Below are 27,668 nucleotides of genomic sequence, written 5' to 3' on the forward strand. Positions count from 1 at the left end.
AGACCCGGCTTCCTTCGACACGACGCGTCTTAGTGGCTTTCCCTCGGGATGTCGCACCCCGCGGCCTTCACATCCCTGCCCGCGTCCGCGAGCACCCAAGCTTCCTGTGATCGCGTGAGCGATGTGCCCGTTAGGTGACAGAGCGCGCCACCGACAGGGAGGTGGGAGCAGTCGTAATAATCGTGTGCATTTCTGAGACGGCCTTTAAAAAATTAAAAGCCTTTAAAAACTTCCTGCAGTCCAAGGGGAGAGGCGTTCGGGGTATCGAAAGAGCCAAACCACAATGGATAGTCAAAGATGAAATTGAAACGGGACGTCGGAGGAGAGCCAGGTGTGTCCGAGGCCAACGAGGGTGGCCAGAGACGGCGCAGAGCCCGCAGTACCCCGAATGCCGGCAGCCGGGATGGGGAGCCGGACGCAAACTGGCAATGAGCTGCAGTTCCCGGCTGGGGCCGAGCCGTGGGCCCCGAAACGAGGCGAGCAAGGCAACCGAGTGACGGGGTGACCCCGGATGCCGTCGCGGGGGGAAGGCGCCACGCGGCCCACACGCTCGGACCCCCGCCCCGCTCGGAGAGGGGCCGCACGGCCGGTGAGGCCCGCACACGGCTGACGTCAGACCCACCCCCGGGCCTGACTCGGCGGCGAGCCGAGCGCCGCACGGTCGCCCGGCCGGGGTCCCCGGAGCTTTCAAATGTCTGCTGGGTGGTGACCTCTGCTCATGTCCTTGTGCTGGGAGGGCGCGTAGACACCTGGACACCGAGGCAGCTGGCCAGCCTCACGTGCCAGGCCCGGGAGATGCTGTAAGGACAGGAGGTGAGGAAGAGGCCACCGCGTCTTCCGTCTAGTAGAGGCCAGTACCGCTCCCGTCCCCCCCTAGGACACCCGTCTCCAGGACGTCTCTCCAGCCCCTCGTCCCCGGTCAGGCGCCGCAGAGGCCCTGGTGCCTGCCGCCTGCCCCCGCCCCCTCACCGCCCTGCACGCTCCCGAGCCTCCCGCCTGGCGGACGGTGCGGAGGTTGGTGAGTGGGAAGCACCCGCAGTCAGCGGGACGGAGGGCTCTCGTCTCTCCTGTGACCGAAGGGGGACCCGGTCACTCGGCTGCTCCACGTCTGTTTGCCATCCTTCTCGTCTGTTCTTAGTCTTACCAAACAAGCTCCGATGGGGTCTCTCGGACTCCATGTTGACCGGGTTCCTTTTGGATGTCAAGGTAATGCCAGCCTCACGAGTCCGAATTCAGAAACGTTACTTCTTTTCCTGAGGGCTGAGGCTTTAAATGATAAATGAGTGATCTCTTCCTGAAGGTTTGGTAAATCTCAACCGTAAAGCCATCTGACGAGGGAACGGCGATGATAAGATGCTACGAGCATCTATCAGCCATGGAGCATTTCCCAGGTGCCAAGCGCTGTTCCCAGGGGCTTTGTGTGTGCAGTTCGTTTACCTCTCGTGACAGTCCTCACTAGCAGCTAGGATCACCACTTCGTTGTACCAAAGAGAAACCGAAGCCCAGAGAATCTGAGAGACTTGACGAAAGTTAGACGTCCGTCAAGTGCTGAGGTCGAGGCTTATGGCCACAGGGTCCTAGTCCTGATCTGGTTCTATTTTTGGAAGCACATTTCTGCCATGTTTACTGGTTCTATTCTTTAAGTCACTCTTAATAATTTTCCTGGAAAATTATCCATTTCATGTATGTTTGTATGTAAAATAGTCTACATAATATTCTCTTATCATTTTTAAAAAATCTCCAGATTTGAAGTAATTTCTTCTTAAACTTAATATTATTTTTCTCTTTTTTCTTTAAATCAGACTTTTAAAACTTTATGTTTGTTGATCTCAAAGAATGAAATTTTGGTTTATTATTAAACCAATTAATAACATCTGATAATTTTCTATATTATTAGTTTCTAATTTCTTTAAAAGTTCCTCTTAAAAAAACTTATATAGTTCTTTTTCTTGATTGTCATTTATTGCCAATCTTTTGTATTGTCTAATAAATATATTTAAGGACATAAATATTCCTATAATTACTGTTTTAGCCAAACTCCACAGCTTTGATTTATAGCTACTCATTGTCATTCTTTTCTAAACAGCCTATAATTTCAATTTCCATTTCCTTTTAATACAAGAGTAATTCAGAAGTCTAATTTATAAATTCTACAAAGAGATTATTTTTGGTCTGTTCTTGTTATTTCTAATGCAATATATTTGGTCAGAGATTGTGGTTATCATTTATACTTGGATGGTTTATTTTTTTTTTCTGGGCTGTGATAAATATGCTCTACTTCTATGATGTTTCACGTTTTTCTGAAAATGATATGTATTTTCCTTTCGCTGGCAACAGAACATGTTCTTCAACTATAACTACTCGCAGGGCCTGATGCGTAAGTCAAGTCCCCAGTGGGCTTGAGGACTTAACGGGCTCAATTTGGTCTGTCACTTTTAGAAAATATTAACATTTCCAAATAGGGTTGTGGGTTTGTCAATGTATCTAAACATTTTAATAGTTTCTCTTTACTTGTTTTGAACAGATGCTGGAGTGAAGAAAGACTCGTGACCGCTAAACCTTCTTGGTGACCGTACCGTAAACATGTCTTTTTTCATGCTGAAGGCTTCTACGTGAATTCTAGATTGCCAGGCACCTACATTCCTGCAAATTCCTTTTCTCCTGTCCAGCTATTTTCCATCCTCTATTTCCAAGCTTTCTCTTTCCATTTTAGCTGGGTCTCCTATGCGTAGCACAGAGGAGGCCTTTGGCTTGTAGCCTCAAAGTTTGAGCCTCTTACCATGAATAGGGCATTTTTATCTATTCACAATTATGAAAATCATTAATACGTAACCAGTTCCTTCTGTCTTATTTTCTGACGATGTTTGGTAGAACTCACTCAGAAATCACCCTGCTGTGAAGTTTTCTTCGTGGGAAGATTTTAAAAGTCAAATTTAATAAATGTAATAGATACATACCCATTTAAATTTTCTATTCCATTATGTGTCAGGATTGGTAGATTATCTTCTCAATAGATTTTCACATTTTATCTAAATCATAAATCTTCTTGCCCTCGAGCACTCTATACTATTCCATATTTATCCTGTCAACATCTACAGGATCTGTGGCGAATCTCCTTTTATTCCTTATATTATTAGTTTGGGTGTTGGTGATAATCTTTCTCTTTTTCCTTCTTGATCACTTTTGTTAGAAGTTTAGGAATATTTAAATTTTTTTCAAAGAATCAATTTGGCCTGTGCTATTTTTCTGTATTGGTTATTTTCTATCTTATTTTTTAGTATTTATTGATCTGCTCATCTTTTCTGGCTTCCTAAGTTGGAAACTGAGGCCACCGATTTTAATCTTCTTTCTGGTATTAGCATATCAAAGCTATAATTCCTCTTTAAGTGACTGCTTAAGCTACATCTTACATATTTTGACGTTATATTTTGATATGCAAAGATTTTCTAATTTCTCTTGTGATTTCTTTCTTGACTCATAGATTATTATCAAAAGTATATAATTGACCAATGAAATATATATTGGGGATACTTTTTGACATTCTACTGTTCTTGATTTCTAATTTGATGTTGGTATAGTTAGCTCTAAGACCATACGATTTTTATCTTTTCAAATTTATTTCAACCTTTTCGAATTTGTTGCAGTGCTTTAATGGCCTAGCATATGTTACAGCGTGGTCGGTATTCCAAGAATACAGGTGTGCCGTGGCGACTTCTACTGAACATTGTACTGGGGACCGTAGCTAGGGAAATTAGGCAAGAAAATGAAATAAAGGCATCAGATTGTAAAAAATAAGTAAAACTCTCTCTCTTTGTAGGTGATACGATTTTATATTTAGAACACGATGTTGCAGCCTCAGATGCAGACCCCGATGGTTCAAATGCTCACCCTCGTGCTCGGCCTGAGGCCCATGTCCCGGCCCATGGCACACTGGTGCTCCTGTTCACATGGAGGCAGCTGTCACCTCGGGGGACAGGACATCCCACAGGGCAAAGGAAGGGTTGGTCAAAAGCCCCCTGATGCTCACTGTTTATCTGCCTGCTCTATCAAAATCACGTTCAGGCCCATTAAGCATACCATGATGCTCGTGTAACATAACCAATTTTAATTAACATTCTGGTTGCAAAGCTGTTTCTGGCTGACACACACGCATAATTGATTGTGCACTCACTGAAAAGCAAACTTGACTCTTCTCTGTCACGTGGCAAGAAAAACAAAATCGCACTTTTTAGGGATAATTTTTGATGTTGGCACTTCAATCAAGTATATTGTTACAGTAAATGGAAAAGGCTGATTCTCTGCTTCCTGTTTTTTCCCCAGTTTATGGCTTAAAGATGGTCCTGACGGGAATGAGGAAGCCATACTGACTGACACCAGAGGAGACATACACCCTCCCCAAACGCCTGCGTTACGTTAGACACGAGCCCGTTTGGCGGGTAAGTAAGGCTCATTCTCCGGAGTTCTGTTCAGTGCGACGAGGGCTCTCGCGCCCCTCCCCCTCTGTGCCCTCCCCGCTCCCCCTCAAACGCGGTTGCAGGTTCCCTCATCAACACCCCGTGCACGTCTGGTACACGGTCCTGAGCAAGGACGGCGAGAGCTAAGGGAAGAAAACTTTTCTGTTAAGGATAAGTTAGCGCGAAATAATAAAAATCCCTCCTTTATCTCGTTTTTAAGTGAGAGGCGATAGAACTTCAAAATGAAAAGAAAAAAAAAATGAAAGGGACTCTTGTAAAAAACAAAGAATCAAAAGAAGAAAAGGAAAAAGGCATTTAAACCTCCTTCGCCGTCCCGCGTTACAGTAGCCTTTCTCTCGTGACAGGATGCGCGCCGGCCCCCTGAAGGCCCTGGGATGCGGGGGAGCGAAGGGGCCCGTCGTGAGCACACACGTCTCTGGTGTCCGCGACCTCGGTGCCACAGCCCAGCCTCTTCCTACCCCAGGATCCTCCCTCTCTGTAGATGGCAACTGCTTATTTCCAGGGGTCCAGGCTGACCCCCACGCCCACCTGACCCCCCACAAAAGTTCACAGAACTTTCTCTGACTCGTCCTCACTCTGTGCAAGGCCTGTCTACATCACTCTTCATAACATACCCGGAACGTGACCTCTTCCTCTTCCTACCCCCGGCCCCTCCGGAACAACAAGAACAACACTTTTAAGCACAACCAGATCACGTCCGCAGCTGAGAGCCTTTCTGGGGCCTCCCGTTGTGTTCAGCATGAAATCCAAGGTTCTTCCAGTCGCCCGTGAGGGCCTGCCTCTCCGACGGCCCCTCTCATCCCACGTCCCGCCTCCCGATCCTGGCCCCCTCTGCTCCCGCCACCTGCCTCCCTGCTGGTCCTTGAACACACCTGCGATGCCCATCACTTAGAAGGTTCTTCTGCCAGCGCTCACAGTGTTCCCATTCCAATTCATTCGGACTTCTCCTTCAACGTCGCTGTGTGAGCGATGCCTTCCCGGCCACCCTCGTCTGAGACACCACTGTCCGTCACGCCGCGTCCTGCCGTTCGGTTCTTCTTAAAGCTTAGCACCACTGGAGTGTATGTGCATTTGTTTATTACATCATGAGTTCCCCGATAGAATGTAGTTAGTTATACAACAGATGGTACTTTGGGGGGTGGTTACTGCTGTTTCCCATCATCTAACTATGCTTGGCGTACAGTAGCTCAGTAAACAGCTGTTGAAGGATTCCACAAATGACTGACTGTGTGCGTGAATTCCTATTTCCATTACAAATGCTCTGACTATGCCCCTGGGTACAAAGTACAGGTACGTGGTCCTGATTCGTGGGGTGAAAAGAGGCTTAGCTCCCTTTCGATGGTTATTACTCCTCACATCTCACTAGACTAGTGACACATGGATGACAAGAAGCGGTCTTCTTTCCTGGAGAGAGAACTGGTTTTCACGAATTATATTTTTTCGTGATATTAGACATTTTTAGAGAAGCATCTCGTCACGCAGACTAAAGACTGTAGATTCCGGCCTCCCTTGCAGCTAGGTGTGAGCATGTGACTAAGATCAGACTTGGGTTACAAACCACAATGCCATGACGTAGCTTCTGGGAGGTTTCCCCGAGAGACAGCACTTACGAATGCTTTCTGCTCTCTGCTTCTGGGTCTGTCCCTCTGCCCTGTGGCTCAGAAGGTGAATGCCGTCCTCTCAGAGAATGAAGGTGGGGGACAAAGTCTAGGGAAGGCAGACTGGCGTGCTGGAAGCAGCCAAGGAACCCGAGAGGCGGGGCGCCACCCCCGACCTCTGGCCTTTGGCCATGGGAAGGAACTACAGCAGTAGCCTACATGCAAGCTCCTGACTGCGAGGCATTTCCCTGCTCTCAGATGACCAGAGCTCAAAGCCGTATGCTGCGCATGTCAGTAAAAGCTTCGTGGTTCATTCACCTTAGTCAGTGAGAAGGCTCTTCCTCCCTCCCCTCCTCTCTCCCTTCTATTGTTTCTTTTGTTCTTTCTTTCTTTTTTGGTTTGTCCTAAGATTCCCATACACCACATCGAGGTACATAAGGAGTAACTTAATACCATCGTGTCCAACGTTGGGGCCCACCAAAGCAAACTGCCTCCAAGACAGTTATTTTCTGTCATTTGTGTTTACGAAACCAAGTTTGCTTTCAATGAACACGAATGATTCCACCATTAAACTTTTTCCTTTTTTTTTTTTTTTTTTTTTTAATTTTTGGTGATAAAAACAAAATAAACGACTCTTTTGAAATAAGTATTAAAGAATTAATGAGTATTAAGTATTAAAATGAGGAATGGAATGAGGATTAAAGAATCTAAGCTGAAATCAAAGTTCTAAGATATTTAATATTATCATCTGGCTATTAATCTTCCTTAAGTAAAATACCATTATTCTTAATTTAACTTGAGCTAATGAAACACATGATATTTAACTAAACTTTATTAGAAAAAAAAATCATCCTAATTTTAATAATTGCCCATGTCTGGTTTAACATAATCTATTTAATTTGGCAGACGATATGAATAAAACTATTAAAAAAATGCAAACATAATTTATGCTCCGTCGCTTTCGGTCTTTGAAGGTAGCTCACACTTCTGATGAAGTTATGGAACTCGGCAGACAGAAGCAAGGGAACAGCTCCCCGAGGAGGAGCCAATAACTTAATTACGTCTATTAAAATTCTGAGACTAGAGCCAAATTTAAAAATATGGGCCAAACAGGCATGACGTCAGACCCTGTTTCGTGAAAAGACTTTTTCTTATTGGCCCTTTGAAGGTCACAAATTCCTCTATCATCAGTTATTCATTCATTCATTCATTTACTCACTCACTTAATCATTTCTTTCCCTTCTTTCCTCCAAAATCATGGGACAGGATGCCAATAAGAAAGCAAACTACAATTCAATACATTAAAAAAAAAGTATGTCAGCAGAAGCGAGAAGCACCATTATTCCAATAAAATATTTCGTAAATGTAACAAAAGTATTACTTTTAAGTAGACGAGTTCCTAAGTGGGGCAGAGAAGACAGTAGACACACAGAGGGTATTTTGAAAGCATGGTGCCGAGAGGCATTGACGCTAGATGACCCGAGAGGAACCAGAGGCTGATCTACGCCATGGAGTGCAAGATTTAATGTTTATACCTGGCAGGCAATGCTCCCAGGCATTTTGTTAATGGAAAATCGGAATCGAGCTCTTGGATAATATCAAGAGTCAGAAAGTGCTGTCCCACCAGGAAATAAGAAATATAAAACACTCTGTCCATCAACCGGGCAATTTTCAGGGATATTGACTATCTGCCTAGGGCCATGAGTGAAAAAAAAGAGTGATCTTTGAAAAGTGAGATACCCATCCTGCTCCACGCTAAGGAGCTGGTCAAGTTCACAGGCCCTCGTTAGTGCAGAAGCCTTCACCTGAGGATTCAATAAAAGCGACGAATCCCAGAAGTACCAGGTAGAGATACACTGAAAACTATATCACAGCGATGCCTTCCCGACTCAGACCCCAGGAGGTCTCCCGGACCCAAAGCAGGACGCGCCCACCCCAAAGGCTGGACGTGTGGAACCCAGCTCGCTCAGTTTCTCTGGTCCACGCCACGCCTCTCCTCAGAGACGTGAGTTGGACAGTGACTTCTGACAGTCAGATACGGCGGCAGAGAGTGGACTCCACAAAGAAGAATGCGAAATCAGAACGAATGGGTGGGGGAAGCATTCCCAGAACAGGTTTTATCCTTTCGAGAAACAATTCTGTTATTTATTAGAAGCTACAACAACAAATCTAGTGACTTTGTCTTATCCGGGTGAGGTTTATTGGGCTACGCTTCTTAGGCTGGAGATCAGAGTTATTAATATAGAAATCAGAATCAGAAGGTTAAATTTGTTTAAAACAAGTCCGTATAAGGCGACTCAACACGTCCACTATTCCTATCCCAAAACAGGACACACGGGGACCACACGGCTCCCCAGCGCGGCGTTTTGCCCCACCCACCGCCACTGCAGCATGTGGCATGTAACATGACCCCTCTGCCTGGCGAGGAACATCTCGCACCGTCAGGCCTGGCGGGGCCCGCGCGGAGGTGCACCCGGCGAGGGTCCCCGCGGGGAGCCGCACGTACTTACTTCGGCAACACGAGAATCTGCACGACGAAGATGCAGAAGAAAATGAGGCACGCGCAGGTCACGTAGTACTTGAAGGCGGGCAGCGCCGTGGCTCGGTACTAAGGGGGGAGAAGGAGACCGCGCGTGACCGTTCGGCAAGACGGCGGCTGGGACACGCGTCCGGCAGCCTCGTCGGACCCCGGCCGCGCACCCCGTTCGTCCAGCGTAGACTGCGGGACAGACAGGCCGGGGACGAGCAGCCATCGTCCCCGGCAACGAGGACCGCCTCCCTCCAAATGAGCTGTGACTGCCCAACACCGTGACTTTTCTGAGCCAAACTGTTCAGGCCACTGTTTAGAGGCAATCGCATCACTGGGCAAGGAGCGAGCCCCCGACCTGCAGGGCCCGGTGACCTGTGTGGGCACCGGTTCCCCCGTGGGTCTGATGCCCACGCTCATTTGGGGGAAAGCAAAGGACTTTTTACAAAATATTTTGGTTTTCCATATTATCGAGGAAACGCAATTTCCTCACTTGATTTACTTATTTTAGCGCTTTATCTTAACGCTGCTTCGAGGCGGGGACCTGACGAGACAGAGCAGACCCGTCCGCGGTCGTTCCGCCGGCTTGTCCGGCTGGCCGGGTCTCCTCCCACTCGTCCGGAGCCAGAGGCAGTGGCCACACAGCTTCCCGTCGCATCCCGCACGGTGAAGTGACCGGCGTAGCTGCCCGCCTGAGACCGGCTCTGCCTGAGGTATGAGGCTAAACGCCAGCCAATGCTCCAGCCGAGGCTGCCCTACCTCTCAAAAGCGGGTTTCATAACAACATTAAAGGAAATCAGGGTTTCGTGGCGATGCTGTTGAGACCTCCCGAGAATACTGGCAGACCGCATCAGCTGTATCTGCACACGCTGTTTCTCAGGTTGTAGGAAATCATAGCATGTACTTCTTGGGTTATAACCACGGGGCTTTTAGTTCGAGATGCTGGACCGCTGGGTGGTGAATTGATACTTCTCTCCCTCTGTGCCTTGCGGCCTTGGGCCCCTCCTGCCGTCCCGATGAGCGGGCTGGGCAGAGGTGGACGACAAGTGAGGTCAGATTCCGGTACTCTCTGAAATTTGCCTCAAAGTTGGCCTCCGCAAATATGTACACCTAGGGAATGCAACTAAAGCTCCATCCGTAAATGACAATACCTTCTATTTGCTAGAACTTTTTTTTTTTTTTTAGTAGATGTTGTGACTTACTAGCCTGGATAATTTACATGCTGATGAAGAAGCTATATCAGCACAATTGCAGAAGTGTGATTACATTCTATGCACTCAGGGACATCCCTCTTTTATCTTCTGGGCTTGGTGTAGAGATCCGAGCTGGAATTTCCATTCAATATTAATAAAGGGAACGGACTTGTATTGGGAAGAGAATACTTCATCATTTATACAATAAGTAACCATTAGTGTCTATTAAAGTCATTCAAGGGTAGTCAAAATAATAACAAAAATTATATGAAATATCAATTTGGTAGACCATCTGTAGTCAATATATTGACTCAGAAGCAGACAATTGATCTTGACCACTAATAAAAAAGTACGTTTTTGTGTAACTGCAAAATCCCCACCTGATGAATTTTGTGAGTAATTTTTATATTTGATTTTATCATTCAGTATTCATGAAATGATGAACTGAATTTTTTCTCAACAGAATTTTAATACCAGGGCTGTGACTACTGTCATTAATATAGTAGCTTTTGTTCAAGCTAGGACTGTCATTATATGGTTGCGTAATGGAAATTATTTGTTCCTTTTCTAGATCAACACAAAATAAAAGGCAAATGAAATAAACTGACCTAGAAGAACCATTCTTTCTGTCATAATTACTTGATTTGTTTTAGCAAATCTGTGTTAAGCTTGACATGTAAAAGTAAAATGTCTGATTATTATACATGCCTGAAATAGCTCTTACCTTATGAGCCATATGTGAAAGCATTTAGCTGTAACAAAACTTAAAAGTCTGGGAGTTTTACTTTTTCCAAACATGTCTTTAATGTAAATCTTACATTTTTGTTAAAAAGTTAAAATAAAATGTATAAAGTAATGTAGATTTATCAGAAGACTTTGTTTAGATAATGTTTTTTTTTTTTTCCTTTAACCCCTTAAGTCAGAAATGTCCCAGATGTCACTTACGACCAGGATGCTGAGAACGGTGACTAGCCCAAACCAGATGCTTGGTAACGAGAACTATTGTAAAATAGTTTGGCACGAAAAGACCATCGGAGAAGCTAGAAAGAGTTCTAATGAAGTTAGAGGCAGTGGAAATGTCACAAGTAAAAAGCACAAGTATAATTTTGTGAAGGAATTTTTTAAAACTAACATTTCAGAAAAAGCGATGGATTTTGAAGAAAAAAGGAGCTTACCTCTTTTTCTAGTATTTTATTGTAGAAAAGCAGTGAGATTCTTTGAATGTCTTCAGACTTGAGCCATTGCCTGGAAATATAAAAGACAGACATCATAAAACCAAACTTCCCACCAAATATCTGAAACTACTTTTTCAAAAATAAATAACTTGAATTATTCTTTCTTTATTGTAAATTCTCCAAAATTGAATATTTAAAAAAACATATAATGTCAAATAACTGGATATGGAATCTAGAGACTGATAACAGGGCTGTAAACATAATTTTTCTGTTTACACACTGCCCTCCTCGGGAAATTTGATGTTACAAACCAAACGTCATACCAAATCGAAACTCAGGTCATCCAAATGAAATAACTACGATTCTAGTGCATCGGTAAATTACTGAAATTACATGGTAGTGTCACGTCCTGAAGGGTACGGTTCATGCAGAAGCGCTATTTTTCTTAGCTGGTACTAAGCAGCATCTCATGAAACATCAAAACTATTCAGAGATCCTTCAAGTTCTGGGCGAGAGGATTTGGTTTCTTTCCCACTTCCTGAAAATACCTTTATTTTCCTGTTTTTTTTTTCTTTCATTTCTATCAAGTAAAAATCATATTTGAACACAGTTTAAAAAAAACAGGTAAAAATCCTAATATAATAAAAATCAGTTCAGAATGTCAACGCCGCATGTAGAAACAAACGTGAACACACACACATGTGTAAGTACATATACATCTCTCAGACGCTGAAAGATAACGCAAAAATTACACGGAAGTATGCAGTCTTATGCACTGGTCGACTCTCAGAAATCCGTTGTAAGAAAGTCCTTGAAACAGAGGAAGAGTTTAAGGACGAAACTTCTCACTAGAAGGTTGCACATTATCACAAGCTAAGCAGGGGCATTAAGCACACAAGCAAGCAAGCTGGGCACACGACGCCCGATACAGTCGCGCGTCTGGCAATAAAACAAGCGCTCGTTTTATGAAATAAAGGCAAGAAAGAAAAAATCGAAAACTATGCATTAAGAAAAGTATCTAGAAATAAATACCAGTAAGATATATTACCAACTGGTTTCAGTCATTAAACTGAGGAATTTATACTTCTACTTTCTTAATTTTTCTTAAACCAATTTTCGTAATTATAACATATAATAACCTGAATCATATATGGAAATGCATGTGTATATGCATACATATGTCCATATCTACAAGTATATATAAGCATATGTCTACATCTATATTTATATCTATGCTTATAGGTCCACATATAGGGAGAGTATATATGTTAGAATATTAGAGATAAAATTATTTTTACATATATCTCCCCCGAATGTTACATCTGTTTAAACGATTATCAATTCACATGAAATCCTTAATGCACTACTTTCCAACCCACTGGCCATCTGTCTTCAGATCTGGACTCCCCGAGATAAGTTTGGGAAAGAGAAAGGATGCGGGCCTCGGAGGAGCTAGGAAAAAAGGCCAGGTGAACTGTTCCACTTGGCCCGGTTATCAGCAAGGACGGCCACCTGCCGATTTCAGATGAGGGTTGCTAAATGTACACTGACGATTCGCATTAAGGCTAGTGACAGGTTAACCCTGGAGACCAGCAGGTCTGAGGAGGGCCATCTCCAGGTTCGACCGGACAGTGTGGAAGGGTCTCACGGGCACACGCCACGACGCACTTGAACGCCCACAAGACTGAACCACGCACAGCATACTTTCAGCTGGGGCACAGAAGCGAGAAATGGCCTGTAGAATGATCTCCGTTACAAGCAAGAACTATGGTGATGCCTTGATTTAAGCGTATAATCTTCAAGGTTCAGGGAAATGACCATTTTTAGTATTTCTTATTACCATACTAGCTACAGAAATATGTTATTGTTCTGTTTTACGAGACCAGTTGGAAGACTCAAACGTTGGTTAATATAAAAAGAGATAGAAAATAAAATTGAAGATACCTTTAAACTATATTCATTTTTGGAACTCGTATGAATATCAACACTGAATAATGGACACAAGCAACTTATTAAAATCATTTGTTATTTTTTGAGGGAAAAAATCTAATTTAAAAATATTCCTGAATAATAAAAGTTTGGAAATAAGAGGGAAATTTATGAAGCGGAAATAAAGGGATCTCCTCATTCATTCGCAGGACCCTCATACTTCCAGTCTAGGTTTCAGGGGCCCTAAGCAGGTGTTAATTCAATGCACAAGCATATCTGAATCACAGCTACAGCCTGACCATTGTGTATACATGCAATCACACACACACACACCTCGCATACGCACATACGTACACCCATGTGATCCTGTCATAGCCCTGTAAATGTTCTAAGACAAATCCTTAAAAGAATAATCTAGAAGAAGTCCACATTGTGCAAAGATGTGCACTTTAATTGTGGAGGCAGTGTTTTAGGTGAAAATCATTTACATTTTTCAAGAGTCACCGTTCATGAAAAAATTAAATAGTCCGGTTTCCATTAGGATAGAAACTACGGCACAGAAGCGCTTCATTTGGACCTACCGATATTTTCACTACAATTTAATTCAGCAACTGATTGAATGCGTGGTGGGTACCAGGCACCACGCAGAGTCATCTGGCCTCTGCCCTCCGTGAGTTCCACCATGACGCAGGCGCCTAAGGGGGCTTCCGAGGCGGATGAATATAATCATTCTGTCCAGGCCACAAAGGCCGCCGCCTTCTTTATTTTTTTATCCGCATCTCCTGGACTATTTAAAACTATAATGACAATTCACAGACTAAATGGACATTCACAGAATTCATAGGCTTCACAGACTGAAAGATATGGACCAAAACAAACAAACAAACAAACAAACAAACAAACAAACTGGTCTTATTCCTACTGCTCCCATGAATTCAGATTCTAATGCTCAAAACCCTTTTTTCACAACTGAGAACACGCCCTCTGATCTTGAAGGGCGATAAATTCATTGTCAGGGGATGGTGTGAATTAACACACTTAAAGGATTTCCTGCTTGAGGTCCCGTTGCTCCTCAATGTTCCTTACCGAATACACTTTCTATAACTTTCCTCACCATGTTTACACCTCACGTTGTTTATCAGTGACTTCCTTGGAGAGTATTGATCAGGTAGCAAATAACAATCTTTTCAAATAATAGGGGTTGAAAGAAGAGACAAATGATAAATCGAAGATGAAGAAGTACTCACTTTTGTGCATTAATTCCATCAATTGCTTGAATCATCCTTTCATTCAATTCTTCTTCAAACCTTTTCTTTTGTGACTTGGTTCTGTATGAAAAAGGAAATATACTGGCGTAAGAATCTTATTATTAAACTAAATATTAAGCCTATTTTTTTTTGTGATGACGCTAAAACCTCCGATTAATCCTGTTCGTCGAGTAAAAAAAAAAAGGAAAAAAAAAAAGAAACGAGTCTACAAACAGCCTTTTCTCTATTAACAGTGGCCACTCGGGGATGGAGAGAATTGACTCATTTTTAGTGCAGTAAATTATGGCCTCACCCTTCACTTAGAGTGAAATTTTATTAGGCAATCAAAAGCAACGCTGACAGATAGGAATTTGGTGCTCGAGACAAAAGAACTTTCTGTCCTTGGAGGCACATTAGCCCTTGACTTCTTGCCTTTATAAACTTTGTTTTATGACAGAACACACTGGCTCTGGAAAGTCCCCTGCAAAAAATTTAGTTCGGTTGACAAAATAGTTATTCCATGGTCATGTTTTCACTGGTCTGTTTTCAAGAATTTGCAGTACTCTAATATTATTTTTAGACATATCAGAGCTCGATGGCAAGTATTTAAATATTCCCCAGGGTTTGAAAGCACTATTCACAGAAAACCCCACTTATATTTGCAGACCACTCACTTGGTCTGGAAGCAAATAATCTTCGGCCGTAATGTGCTTCGTAAATAAATTATGCCAAAATAATAATGAGTCCCACAAGGCTAATTTCACAATTAGCATGAGAATGATGTCAGGGAGAAAACTGAAATAATATCTGCTTTTAAAAATTAAATACCTACTTCAAAGAGTAGAAGAACAGGCTCGCCAAACGGGCCTGACTCAGCCTGCGCCTGAGCCCGGGGGGCAGCATGTCACCGAGTCCACTGTACGGTGAGCATGTGGCTTCTCTGTGTCCTGGTTGGTTAATGTACTGATGGAACAGACCTTCTAGTCTAGAATAAAAATAGCGTCTTTCCGAGTTCGGAACTGCCGCTAGGTAGAGACAGGATGTCACACTGATCAGTAATTCCATCTCACAGGATCATCGATAACACGATGATGGGCATTGCGTGTCCATCAGCACCTATTGATCTGTGCGGTCAAGTTCTCCCTTCTCTAAACAGGCCAAGGGCAGTCTCGGTTCAGAAACAGAATGATAGTAAGTGATCCGCTTACAGATGCAGAACCGACTGAATTCAGAGGTGCTAACATGCCCGATTCCGAGCTGATTGAAGAACACTAATTAATTTTTATCCTTCTTTGGAAAAAAGCCAGGAACCTGAGCGATCGTCTAGTCTGGCTCGTTCTCGTTTACAGGTGGGGAGCCACCTCTATTTTGGACCCTTCTACATCTTATTGTTAAGCTGCTCTTGACTAGGCTTGAGTTTCTTCACTTCAGTTTGGTGGTTTCTTTATTTTGCAAAGTCTCACATCAGAGAAGAAACAGCAGCAGGCACCTCGAGATCGCGGGGAAACGGGCTCCTTCAGTGTCATGGGGGCCGACGACGGATTCGCCTTTGTGCATCAGTTTTAGAGCCAGCTGGGGCAATGTCTGCAAAGCGCTGCCAACAGTAAAGATGGCACACGGGGCAGCCAATAAATGCAACTCACTTTGCACCCCCTGTCTTCACTAATGATCTGGACAGCGCTTCTTAACATGCGGACAGCTTGCTTGTCTCTGTGACCTCTGCGATGGAGACAACAGGACACTTTGGGGCAGACAATCCATGCACCGGCGGCTCTTCATCTGCCAGCCGGCGTTCTGTCTCTCGGCTGCCCAGCACTGCCGACGGCCCCTCGTGCCTGCCTCTGGGTCCCGCTGCCGGCCTCCCCACCGCCGGCTGTCCCAGCCCTCTTTCTTTTCGATTCCTCTCCATTCTTTCTCCTGAGCTCCTGCTTCGGCCTGCCTTAGACCCACACCTGGTTTATTATATTCAAAGAGGCATGAAAGAGACTGTATATTATCTCCAATGATGCCTCAACAGCATGTGACACCAACTCATGGCCAGGCTGGACGATTAGAGAGGTTTTATGACGTAGGCCACGTGCCAAAGCCAGGGCAGGTGAGGGAGGCCCGGGTGAAGCTGACTCAAAAGCTGAGCTCTCCCCATGAGATCAACCACAATGGATAAAAGGGAGCAGGACTAGAAGAGGCTCTTGGTGAGGCGGGCAGGGCAGGAGGGCAGTTAGCACGCGGGCTACGGCATCAGGCGGCCAGGGCGCGAAGCCTGGCCTCGCGCTCACCAGCTGCGTGACTCCGGGCGCTCTCCCGACCCCTCGTGCCTAGGCTTCTTCCCTTCCAAAAGCATAACGGCCGTGGCGTGTCTAGCTGGGAGGAACGCAGTAAGGACGAAACTAGATTTCCACATGCCTGGTGCAGATACAAATAAAAGCTCATGCTCTTCCAGACGGCACCAGTCCCGGAAGACACTGCCCACGTCACATGGTGCCCCACAAGGCCCGTCACAAGGGGATTTCAGCAAACAGACTCTCGGGGAGAGCAGGTAGATGAGAGATACCAAGAATGAAGTCAAAGGGTGTCCATGACACTCCGTGCGCAGCCGCGTGCAGAGGTGCTAGCATCTTACTGGCTGCGAGAGCTGAGCCTTCTCCCGGTATGTTAGGGGTCCGTAATAGTATTCCTAAAATTAGCTCGAGTTCCCATTAATGTGACATTTGTCACTTAAAACACAACGCCTCCACAGCCCAAGAAGCCAATCGTCCTGATAACACAGGTCTCTGAGTGTTACAGTTCAATGTGAAAATTTCAAATTTCACACAAAATGCAAATTAGAGGTCATTCCAACAGATAAAGTCACCTAGGGAGATTCTAGAATGATGTGCGTTCTTTGCTACGTTTTGCAGGCAACGATCTAGCTAATTGTATCTATTTTTTGCTTGGCTATAATGCATTTTCTATAAGAATAAACCCACCTCTGTGTGGGGGAAAGAAAGGCTGACTTGAGTTTGGGACCTTTCATTAATTATCCTAACAGGTTCAATAAAATATGCTTAATTCCCACACCAAGGCTGACCTACGGCTCCGAGCCCAGAAGCAAGAGGGACATGGAAAAGGGAGGGGTTAGTGCCTGCGATTCCTGCGATTCCTCCGTGGATGGCGACAGAGGCCCTGGGGACATTTGCAGGAAGTAATGATCTTTTTTTTGAGAGGGTTGGACAGCCCTTTTTTCACTATAGAAAGGCTGGAGTTATATTGCTTTTATCTCCAAGATTCAACACACACACACGAAAATAATTTTAAGCGACATGCTCATTTTTAAGAAATTCAACTTCTTACCACATAGTAATACCAAGAAGAGTCGTTTTAAGAAAAGAATTTCAAGTCCCGAAGTGATTACCAGGTGGTGTTTTCCTTTCCTTCTCTCAGTTCTAATAACATGACAGTAATAAGCCTATTTTTAGAAGCCGAGAGCAATTTAATAGGGCTTTTCACAAGGAGCTGCTCTTTTAGAAGAGGTAGCCTTCAAAATAACTATAATTGGTGATAATTGCTTTCAGAAATAAAGGGAAAATAAGCCTTTAAAAATTAGAAAGTGGAACGTATACCGTACCTTAAGGTGCGGTTTTGAAAATTATGCTGACCCATCGGCACATCCTATTAAAAAAAAAAAACAAAAGGTTATTAGTTGCCAAATACATACTTTAAAAATAATGTTGCAATGATAACTATAACATATTTGTTCTTTTATCATGAAAAGTATCATTAGGTAACAAATAATTACCCATGCGGACAAAAATAGCTTAATTATAAATGAGAAAAGATTAAAAATTCAGTTTCTAGTTAGAAAGTTGGTGTCGTCGATAAACTCTGGATGCGGGAAAGACCAGGAGGGTTGTCTGTACTTTTAAAATCCATCCCGATATTCAAAGCTATGATTTCAAACAATGGCCTGCAGAAAATCATTTATTAAAGTTATGGTAGACGGCTTACGATCATGTGAAAATGTAGCTCGGCATCAGACAAATATTTAAAAAGTGCTTTAAAACATGATCATATGCACAAGATCTACAGTCGATCCTTGTCACTGCACCGGGCTGTTAAGAACTGGTGCCATTGGATGAGTATGCGAAATCGTGAATCACTGATCAAAAAGAAGAACTCAGTACGTGAGTGCTGGTAGTTCCTGAGGACAGAGAAGGGCGTGCTGGTCAGGGTTTGTGGGGGGCAGAGGGGCCCTGCCAAAAAGTCCAACCAGAGACCAAAACACTCAAGATCCCCTTTTCCACATTATCAGTGAAAATTAAAAATTGGAACAAAGTGGCTCCAAAGCAACTTTTCTTTGTTGCTCTATCTCTAAGCTGAAGATTAGAAAATATAGCTAGCCCAGGGAAAGGCGAGGCTTTTTATTTTTATTTTTTTGTAAAAGAAATAACTGAACTCCGAGTTTTATTACGTAAAGTAAAATAGTGCATGATTCGCCAGCTCTGTCAATGTTGAATTGAGAGCCGACGGATGAAAGGAATCACGTCTGGTGACGACAGCCCTTGGCCCCCGGAATGCGTCAGGAAGAATGACGCCGGGCTCTGTGTCGCAGTCACGGGCGCTGCACGCGCTGCTCAAGCCCTTGGAACCTTCTTACGCTGCCCTCCCCGTCTTGCCGCCGAGGCGGTCCCGACATTCTGCACCTGTGACCGGCGAGGCCAGCCAGGTAGGACGATTGAGCCTGTTCTCGGGGGTCCTCTGACTTTCACACACTCCAAGCGCTGGACAGGTGCGGCTGTCGCTAACACGACGACGGCTACGGCCGGGCCGAAACCCTGCCCGTGGCCCCTGCCGAGACGATGCGGAACACTGCCAGGCGCTGGGCACAACGGAGACCGATGCGAAATGACCACGATGACACCGATCGCACACCTGAAAAGGCCGCTTTCACGGGTGCACACAAGATACAGCACCGAAAATCGGGTTCTAATATTAAACATGATTCTTATTTCTTGAAAACCAACCATCCGACCAGCCAACAAATCTCGGCAAGAAGTATGTTTATCGGCTATTAGCGTTAATAATTAATGCAGCGTCGAGACAAACTTATCCAAATTATTATCTTTTCATAGGAGTGATAGAAGTATCGACTTTCACCGACGACCGAATGCTAGCACCCCGCGATGCCCTTCCCCTAACGGCCCTACGTCCTGGAAGGCCCCAGGAGCCCGGGGGCCCCTCCTGCGAGCTCTTCCCCTCTCGATTAATTCCATCCTGCTCCGTGGCCCCCAGCAGTGCCTACGACCTGGCCACTCTCGCGCCCGCATCTCCGGCTCGGCCCCGTCCCCGAGTTCCGGGCCCGCACGCCCAGCCGCCAACTCGCGAGCCGCACTCAGATGTCTAAAAGGCGTATCGATTTACAGACGCCCATTAGCAGAGCCTCGATTTTTCCATCTCCGATCGGCTGATTTCCTCCCCTAGGATTTGTCGTCGCCGTTAATGGCACCGGCGTCCTTTCAGCTGTGCAGCTAAAAAAAACCCGTGGTTTCACCCTGATCCTCGTACTCACACGGACCCAAGGCCTCCGTCACCACGACCCACGCGCTCTGCATTCAGGTTAGACCCCGAACGCGCTTCTCGCTGCTTCCGCTGCTGAGAGCTCGGCCTGGGTGGGCACCCCTCCCGCGCGGACCCGCCACTCACGCTCCCCTGTTCCAGGGCATTAACTGCACCCCGCCCTCCCCTTGCCTAAGATCGTCGAATGACGTCCCGCTGCACTTGGAATGAGTTCGACACCACTGCCTTACCGCGCCTCACCCCGATGACCTCCTTGGGCTCACCGTTGGTGACGCCGCAGCCATGCCGACACTCTCCTCTCTGCCACACTCACCTGCACCTCAGCACCACCAAACCGGCTGTTCTGCCGCCTCCTTTCCCGGCTTCCTCCTCTTCCTCTCTGAGACCCCGCCGCACCTGCTCTGCCCTCCTCGGAGTGTCTGCCCCCTTCACTCCCAGAGATATCACGCCACTTGGCCACCGCCACGGTCCTCGGCAGTGCCTCCAACACTCTCGTTCTTTTATTTATGTCCGACTTATGCCCCCCCCCCCCCATAGAAGGCACGCCCCTCTAGGACGTGCCCTGCTGGCCTCCCTCGTTGCCTGATGGATCACGGTCGTCTGTCAGGTCGCATCTGGTTTTCCGTCGAGAAAAGAGCAAAGGAAGTTGAGAGACGTAAGCGAGTCAACCAAGAACGCAGAGTCCTACCTGTCGGGCTCGGGTGCGTCACTGTGACGTGCTGGGCGCTCTGGGACACAGGAGACCGAAAACATTCTCTTTTACCCGAAAACCTGGCATGTTCCTTCTTTTTGGCAGTGAGCATTACGTAACCCTCACTTTCTTTTTCACCTCAACTCTATTCCTAATGCCGTTATGGCATTCCACGTGAAATTTTACTCAGAAACCGTTTCTTAAATCTGACAATACCGTTGGGATGATTCTAGGTGGTTAATTATATTTACTTTTCTCTCCTCCTATGGGTCGTTGAACCTTCTCTCTGCATTTGAGCCGTCTTATCGAAAATGTCCCTGTTGAAGGGAGCTTTGGGGCTTTCTGCCCCTTCGGAAGGTGGAGTTTACATAACCAGGGACCAGCCATGGCAGAAGGTGCGCGGCTGCCCACGCGGCCTGAACATCTGGGTGACCGAATGTCTGGGTGACTGAGGGGGTCTTAGCGAGGCCGGGGGACTCCAAGGACACCAGGCCCTCACTGATCCCTACTTCATGACAGAGAAAGCGAAATACAAAATCAAACCTCGGCTGACAACAGCCCAGCGCGAGTACTCGGCTGCTGCCGTGAGTGGTAAACAACGTCGTGAGTTACGAAGAGACAGTGTGGGGTCCCGCTGGGTCAACGCCTCCGGCCGCGCGGGGCTGGCGAGGGCCCCGGCGCTGGCGGCCGCGGGCAGGGGCCGCCCCGCGGGGTGAGCGCCGAGCTCGCCGCCGGCCGGAGGGACGCCATCCGGGCGGGCGATGCTTTGAGGGACAGTGCTGGGGAGGCGGGGCCCGGGGGCGGGCGCGCCGGGGCGGGGCGGCGCACCATGGTGCTGATCTTGCCGTTCTCCGTGGTCATGCTGTCCCGGTGGTGCAGGTGGGCGAAGGGCTTGGCGGCCCCCCACGACTCCAGGTACCGCGTCATGCGCACGGACGCCCTCATCTTGGCCCCGTCGAGCGTGTGGCGAGGTCTGAACAGGTGCTGCGGGCTCCGTCGCTCTCCCTGGGGGCAGGAAACAGAGCGTCACCTCCGCGTGCCACAGGCGCACGCCTGCTCCCCCCACCCCCGCCCGACTCCGCCCCTTCCAGAAGCTTCTCCGATGGAGCGGATTCCTCTCGCGCGGCCCCCTCGCTCTCTATGGCTCTGCCGCATTCCCCAGCTACCAGCCGAGCGATTTTCTCCAGACAGCGGAAGTCTGGGACCGATCGCCCTTTTAAGACGAAGTTTTATAAAGTAAATTCCAAACATGAATGTCGATCTGTTCTGACTCTCTCCGGTGGCCGTGTTTCTCTGGCATGCCAGGAGGAGTGACCGGGGCTGTTTCCTGAGGCTGAGTGACCCCAACGCCCCCCGCGTTGGTCTTTGCCTGAACACGACCCTCTTTGTTCGCACTCTTCCCCTTGTCCCCACAGCACGTCCCTACCACCCCACGGTTCTTCCTTCTTGTCACCTATCTGTCTGCGGGTTAACTGTCAAGCCAGCTGGAAGTTCGTTTCCAACCGTGAACCTGGGGTTTCGGGGAGGCCGCCCTGAGGCCACACGCTCAGGCCCGTTGATTTTGTGACATCAGTTGCGACAGTCCTGGGGGACCCGCCTCTTGCCCACATTTGTGCTGTCCACCAGCCGTGTGATTTGGGGGAGGGCGTGTCACCCCTCGGAGCTTTGGATTGCTGATCTGTCATTAGTAATCATGCTCGTCTGGCAGGGATTTGAGAAAGGCCGAGAAGGATGAGAGCGCTAAGGGCCTGGCTCTGGCCGCCCCGTGGTGTGGACAGGAGGAGTCGGCCCCTTACTGGGGACGGGGCGCAGTCTCCCGGGTCGCAGAGGTCTCTGCTGCATGGACGTTAGACACAAGTCCCCACACAGAAGGCCTCGCACAAAGGTACATGTGATATTCAGTTGTTACTCTTTTAGAAACATCTCCTTTTCCTTTTTCTTACATGTTCATCCTATTTCATCTTCTTAAGTTTTTACCATCTGAAATCCTAAGCAAAATATTTCTCTTTATTTAACTTCCCAACTGCCGGGCTGGGCCCATGAACTAACGCATGCATTGACTGACATACACAACCTTGTTACACAGAGTGATCATTTTAACGGTTTCTTTAATAAATTAAATTCATTACTATAAAAGATGTTCCATAATTAAAATGCTATATGGATTAAAGTGATTCTAGAGGAAAAGATTAGCAAAGAATTATTACACTGATTCTTGACTAAATACGTCTATGCAGTAATTTGACTCTGCCTTTTAATCACAGAAGTTGTAGGCTAATTATAGATTCGCTACAATACTGACCTTGGGGTTGATTACGAAGTAGGTTTTCACCAGGTGCTGCTTTAAGTATGGGTCCCTGATGTCACCGTCCCCTTCCTCCACTTTATAAGCCCCATTCAGGTGCTCCAGGGTGACAGACGAAATGTGGACACGTCTGAAATTCCATTCGAAAATAAGGAAGAAATATAAAGGTATCTGTGAAGGTAGGTTTTCTGCTTATTTATGATTTCAGAAATAATAATTCTCCCCCAAATGAGGGGAAAGGCTCTATGTTCTTGATAAAATGAACAGTGATTAAGGTTTGTATTCTATCAACTCATGTTCTAGAAAGACGTCCCCAGAGGTCATGAGCTACGCCAATTTGAAGCTTCTCGGTACTCGCAAAAACTCGACCATGGGCATAGAGAAAAACAGCACATGCAGACTTACAGACTGATGGTACCGAATTTGGGCGTGCCAGGGTATTTTTTGAAATGCACACCAAAGGCATTTTAGGAAGTGTGCTGATCTGTATAAAAGTGTGGGTTTTCTTTCTCAGAGTTTGCTCTCATGATTCTTCAAATTATAGCACTTGCCCCCAAATTCTCTCGTCTAAACTATGCTCTTCTAACCAGAGACGGATGCCCCGATTTTCTCATTTTCATAGCACTGGTTTCAGAGGTCACCCATAATCAGAGAAATGCCCTCATTATCATTAAGAGAGCTATCCTTGCCGCAGTATAAAACACCTCTGACTCGTGCTTCTGCTGGTAACTTTGCGAATAAGAGAACGTCTGTACTTTCGGATCCAACATTCAGTCTTTGACCATAGGTCACGGGGGGGGGGGGGGGGGGGGCGGGACTGAGACTCGACAGGTCACGCGTTATCCGGGGAGTGTAAGGGGTCGTCGGGCACAAGTGACGCGTCACTCGCCCGGGCAGCAGGAGCCGTGCGACAACCGCGCGGTCGGTTCCCGACCCGCCCGCCCGCCCGCCCTGCCCGCGGAGCCCCCGGAGCAGGGGGCGGCCCGGGGCCCTCACCCGGGGACCCCGCCGGCTTCCATGTGGTTGGCCAAGGTGACGTCGTGGGACCACACGTCGTACTGCCACTTCTGCAGGCCGATCACGCCGCACAGGACGTTCCCCGAGTGCACCCCCACGCGCATGTTGATGTCGACCCCCGTCGCGTCCCTCACTTTCCTGGGGGCGAGAAAGGTCACGCCGCCGTCAGAAACGGCCCCGGCCTCCTTTTCCTCTCGGCGTGTTTTCAGGGCGTGTTTTTTTGTTGTTGTTGTCGTTGTTCAGAACCCCTCAGACCGTTGGAAATATTATCGCAATCGTCCTGCGGCAGAAGGTGACTGCCGCGAGCCGAGAGCAAGGTTTCCCCTTCCGTTTACCCCCGGACGAGCCCCGGGCCCCAGCGCTCTGGCTGGTAAAGCCGCACCAGACCCGACCGTGGCAACGAGGCAGCGTCTGGGCTGCAGCTTTTACTTTTCCAATTGATGTGCATCGAGCACCTGTCATGTGCTGACATCTGCTCCGAATTGCCTTACTAGAACCACGGGGCGCTGCCTCGTATGGTCGTAAAGGGTCTCAGACGCCACCCACAATTCCAGTGGAAAATATCTAATGGATATTTTCTGCCAATGAGATATAGCATATTTGTGAGCTTAATAATGACTTTAACCTGAATAGGAATTTAAAAAAAAAATCACTATGAGATTAAAGGTTTTCAATTGTGCATACTCTTCAATAAAAAGTAAAGAAATCTTTAAAAAAAACTTTAAGAATGCATAAGGTGTCATAAAAAAAAAACCCTAATGATTGAAAGGGCAATATTTATGTATATTTTATTACAATAAAAAATGTAACAGAAAAAAGATATTACTGACAACTGGTGACACACCTAGGTCAAAATTAAGGATTCATTTTCCCAGAAGCTCTTCAACATGTTGGAATAATGTACACATAACAGAGCTGGAAAACAGTTGATTCGAAAGCAGAAATCAAGCTACTGTAAAAGGGTGGGTTATTTAATCCAATATGTTACTGACATACAAAATAAGTAAATTTGTCCTTTGCAAAATCTTTCCCACATTTATTTGAAAAAGAAATCGAAAGCAAATGACTTCCCCCAATAGACTCCATTTCACCCGACTTTGGAACTGACACTGAGCTTGCATCCAGGGGTGGATTCTAAATTTAAGAAAACCTATTAGTTCCACCGATAAGATTCATTTGCATATAGACCCACGGCATTGGAAATAGTTAATTACTTTTGCAATAAGCAAACAACATTTCTCAGGGATCAGAGAAGCCCAATGACTTGTTTATGCGAAGAAGCGAGGAGGGCACGGTTAGTCCCCACACGAAGTGTCTCGCGCGGGAAGCTGAGGTCACACTGACCCCCGCCCCCATCATCTTGAATCTTCGATTTCATTTCCCTCGTTTGCCTCCCATGCCCTGATCTGCCTGGTGGCCTGTGGCAATCACTACTGAGCTAGAGATTCCGAAACACTTAGGTCGCCTGGGCTCAGCTGAGGCTGTGGGGGCTTCATTTTTCTTCCCCGGACACCCCCTTCTAGTCTATTGTTAGCACATGACAAACATATGCAATGAGTTAAACACAGGGGCAGTTTGACTTGTTGCTTTCTCACTGAAAGCCCCACGTACTCTAACCCTGAGACAAGGAAATAGAACATCTACCATTTAATTCCTGTCTTCCTTAGACAAACAATATGTGGAGGATAGGGTACAATCAGTTGACTAAAATAGACAATCGAAATATCCCATAAACGAAAATCTTTCAATCATTTAATCAACGAAGAAGCAGTATTATCATTTATAAGAATGTTCTGGCTTCTGCAAAGGGCATTCCTAAGGAAGAATTCATCAAGGTCCTGGCAATAAAAATTAACTTTGAACCTGACATTTTCAGCTGTAATGATGACATTGTTTTACATAAGCAAACCCATTACGATGAAAGAAACTTCAGCTACAATACAGGAAACTTATACTATGGATATAAACTGAAACCAGCCTCACAGAGCTGAGCTTTTTTGACTAGATTAAGTAATTTTAGATTTTTTATATTAATTGCTGCCTGGTGGTAAAAATTACTTTTTTTTTTTTTTTTTTTTTTTTACTATTTGTATGTAGTCATATTATTTGTCAGAAATCATAGAAATCATGAGCGATGCTAAGAACGCAGACTTTTTCCTTAAGATCAGAGAAGACATTTAGGTAAGTTTTTAAAAATCACTTTTGGAAAAAAAAAAAAACCAACTTGTCATTTTCCATAGATTTCAAACTCAGTTCTGCAAAAACAAAAAACAAAAAAACAAAAAAACAAAAACAAAAACAAAACCTAAGGCTATTAATAATAATAACACAAACCACTTAGAAAGCGTACGTTGGATCGAGTCCCTCACATGCCAACAAATGGCCCTCCGCATACTGATATTTAAATGCGCAGTAATGCATTTAATTTCAGTAGAGAGAAAGGAGTGGCCGCAAGCGAGACTCAGAACTCTGAGCCGTAAGCAGCTGAAGCTCTCACTAAGCATCACACTCACTTTATGGCTTCACACATGTCCAGCCCCATTTTCACGCAGTTCTTGGCATGGTTAGGGAGGGAGATCGGGAGTCCGGACACGCAGTAGTAGCAGTCGCCTAAAATTTTTATCCTCATGCATTCGTTCTCCTGGAAGAAGAAACCGCAGAATGTCAGGGACATTGGGCACTTACAGGACGATCTAAATTGGTGGGATATCTTCGAGTGCTAGTTCTCCTGACGCAGGAAACGGGGTTTGCGGGGGGAGAAGTCGACGGCCCGTCGGGTTTTCCTTCACCACTCGACAGGAATGAGCAGTAGAAGGGTGGTTCCCAGGGTCTGGATGGGGCCGTGGGAGAAATGGGGAGACGCTGGTGGAAGGGGACGAAGTTTCGGGTATGCGAGGCGGCTACGTCCTAGAGCTCTCCTGTACACCACAGTGTGTGTGGCGAGTGACACTGGATTCGAGACTTAAAAACTTGCTAAGAAAAAAGACCTTATGTTAAGTGTTTTAATCATAAAGTAATACATAAATCAATTAATGGGCCAGAGAGAGCTTTCGTAGGCGATGGATATGAGTATGGCATAGACTGTGGTGATGGTTTCGAAGGTACACACTTATTTCCAAACTCATTAAGTTGTATACATTAAATATAATTTCCCACATGTCGATTATACCTCAATGAAGTGGTTCAAAGTTTTCAAAACAAACAAACAAACAGTAAATGGGCGACGATTCCCCGTCCCTCAGCATAAAGTTGTGTGCTTTACACCACAGTCGCCCGATGTGGCGTGATGCTCTCCAACGCCACGAGCCACAGCCGTGAGGCAGGAACTGATGCCCCGAGTGGCTGCCTCTGTGACCAACAACCCCGGGCCGGACATTCCTTTGCGACAACGATCAGAGAAGAGCAGGAGTCACACTGAGTAGCTCTGTAGCTCTGTCATGGGTAATGAACTGTGCCCTCCCCAAATTGGTATGCTGAAGTCTGACCCCTGGTACCTGTGACTGTGACCTTATCTGACAATAGGGTTGGTGCAGGTGCAATTAGGTAAGATGAGGTCAGCGGGATCCGGGCGGGCCCCTAATCCAATATGGCCGGCGTCCTTATAGAAGGAGGAAATTTGGACACCGAGACTCGCCCACAGGAGAGCGCCATGTAAACCCTGGAACTGTGTTGTTACCTGCCAGGAATGGGCTGTTTCTTCCTAACGTGACCAGGCGGTCCAACAAAAATGACCTGTTTTTAATTTAAATTTTCAAGACATTATGTTTCAACTATTCTTTTCTAAAATTGAGCACCCAGAAAATGCAACCTTCTCCTTTGGTTTGGTAAGGGAAGGAAGGAGACCTATACTCATTACTGATTTCCCAGATGCCCAGTGAGAGCTGTCAGGGTCAGTCACTTTGGGAGGAACTTAGCCCAAGAGTGCCTCGGAAAACATCGTGACCCAGATTTATTCCTG

At 46.1% G+C, this 27,668-nt stretch overlaps 1 protein-coding gene across 1 annotated transcript in view; it reads right to left on the bottom strand.

The window, feature by feature from the left end:
* Positions 1-27,668, bottom strand: part of ADCY2 (adenylate cyclase 2) — a 304,109-nt gene that overhangs the window by 57,785 nt on the left and 218,656 nt on the right. The window contains exons 7-14 of the mRNA XM_016130145.2: positions 26,224-26,351; positions 23,690-23,848; positions 22,691-22,823; positions 21,217-21,393; positions 17,749-17,792; positions 14,145-14,225; positions 10,969-11,038; positions 8,584-8,681 (exon numbers count right to left, since the gene is read on the bottom strand). Of these exons, the coding sequence (XP_015985631.2) occupies positions 8,584-8,681; positions 10,969-11,038; positions 14,145-14,225; positions 17,749-17,792; positions 21,217-21,393; positions 22,691-22,823; positions 23,690-23,848; positions 26,224-26,351 (890 nt within the window). The remainder of the gene's footprint in view (positions 1-8,583; positions 8,682-10,968; positions 11,039-14,144; positions 14,226-17,748; positions 17,793-21,216; positions 21,394-22,690; positions 22,824-23,689; positions 23,849-26,223; positions 26,352-27,668) is intronic.

Source organism: Rousettus aegyptiacus, unplaced genomic scaffold (genome assembly GCF_014176215.1).
Source record: "Rousettus aegyptiacus isolate mRouAeg1 unplaced genomic scaffold, mRouAeg1.p scaffold_m13_p_8, whole genome shotgun sequence".
Lineage (NCBI taxonomy): Eukaryota > Metazoa > Chordata > Mammalia > Chiroptera > Pteropodidae > Rousettus > Rousettus aegyptiacus.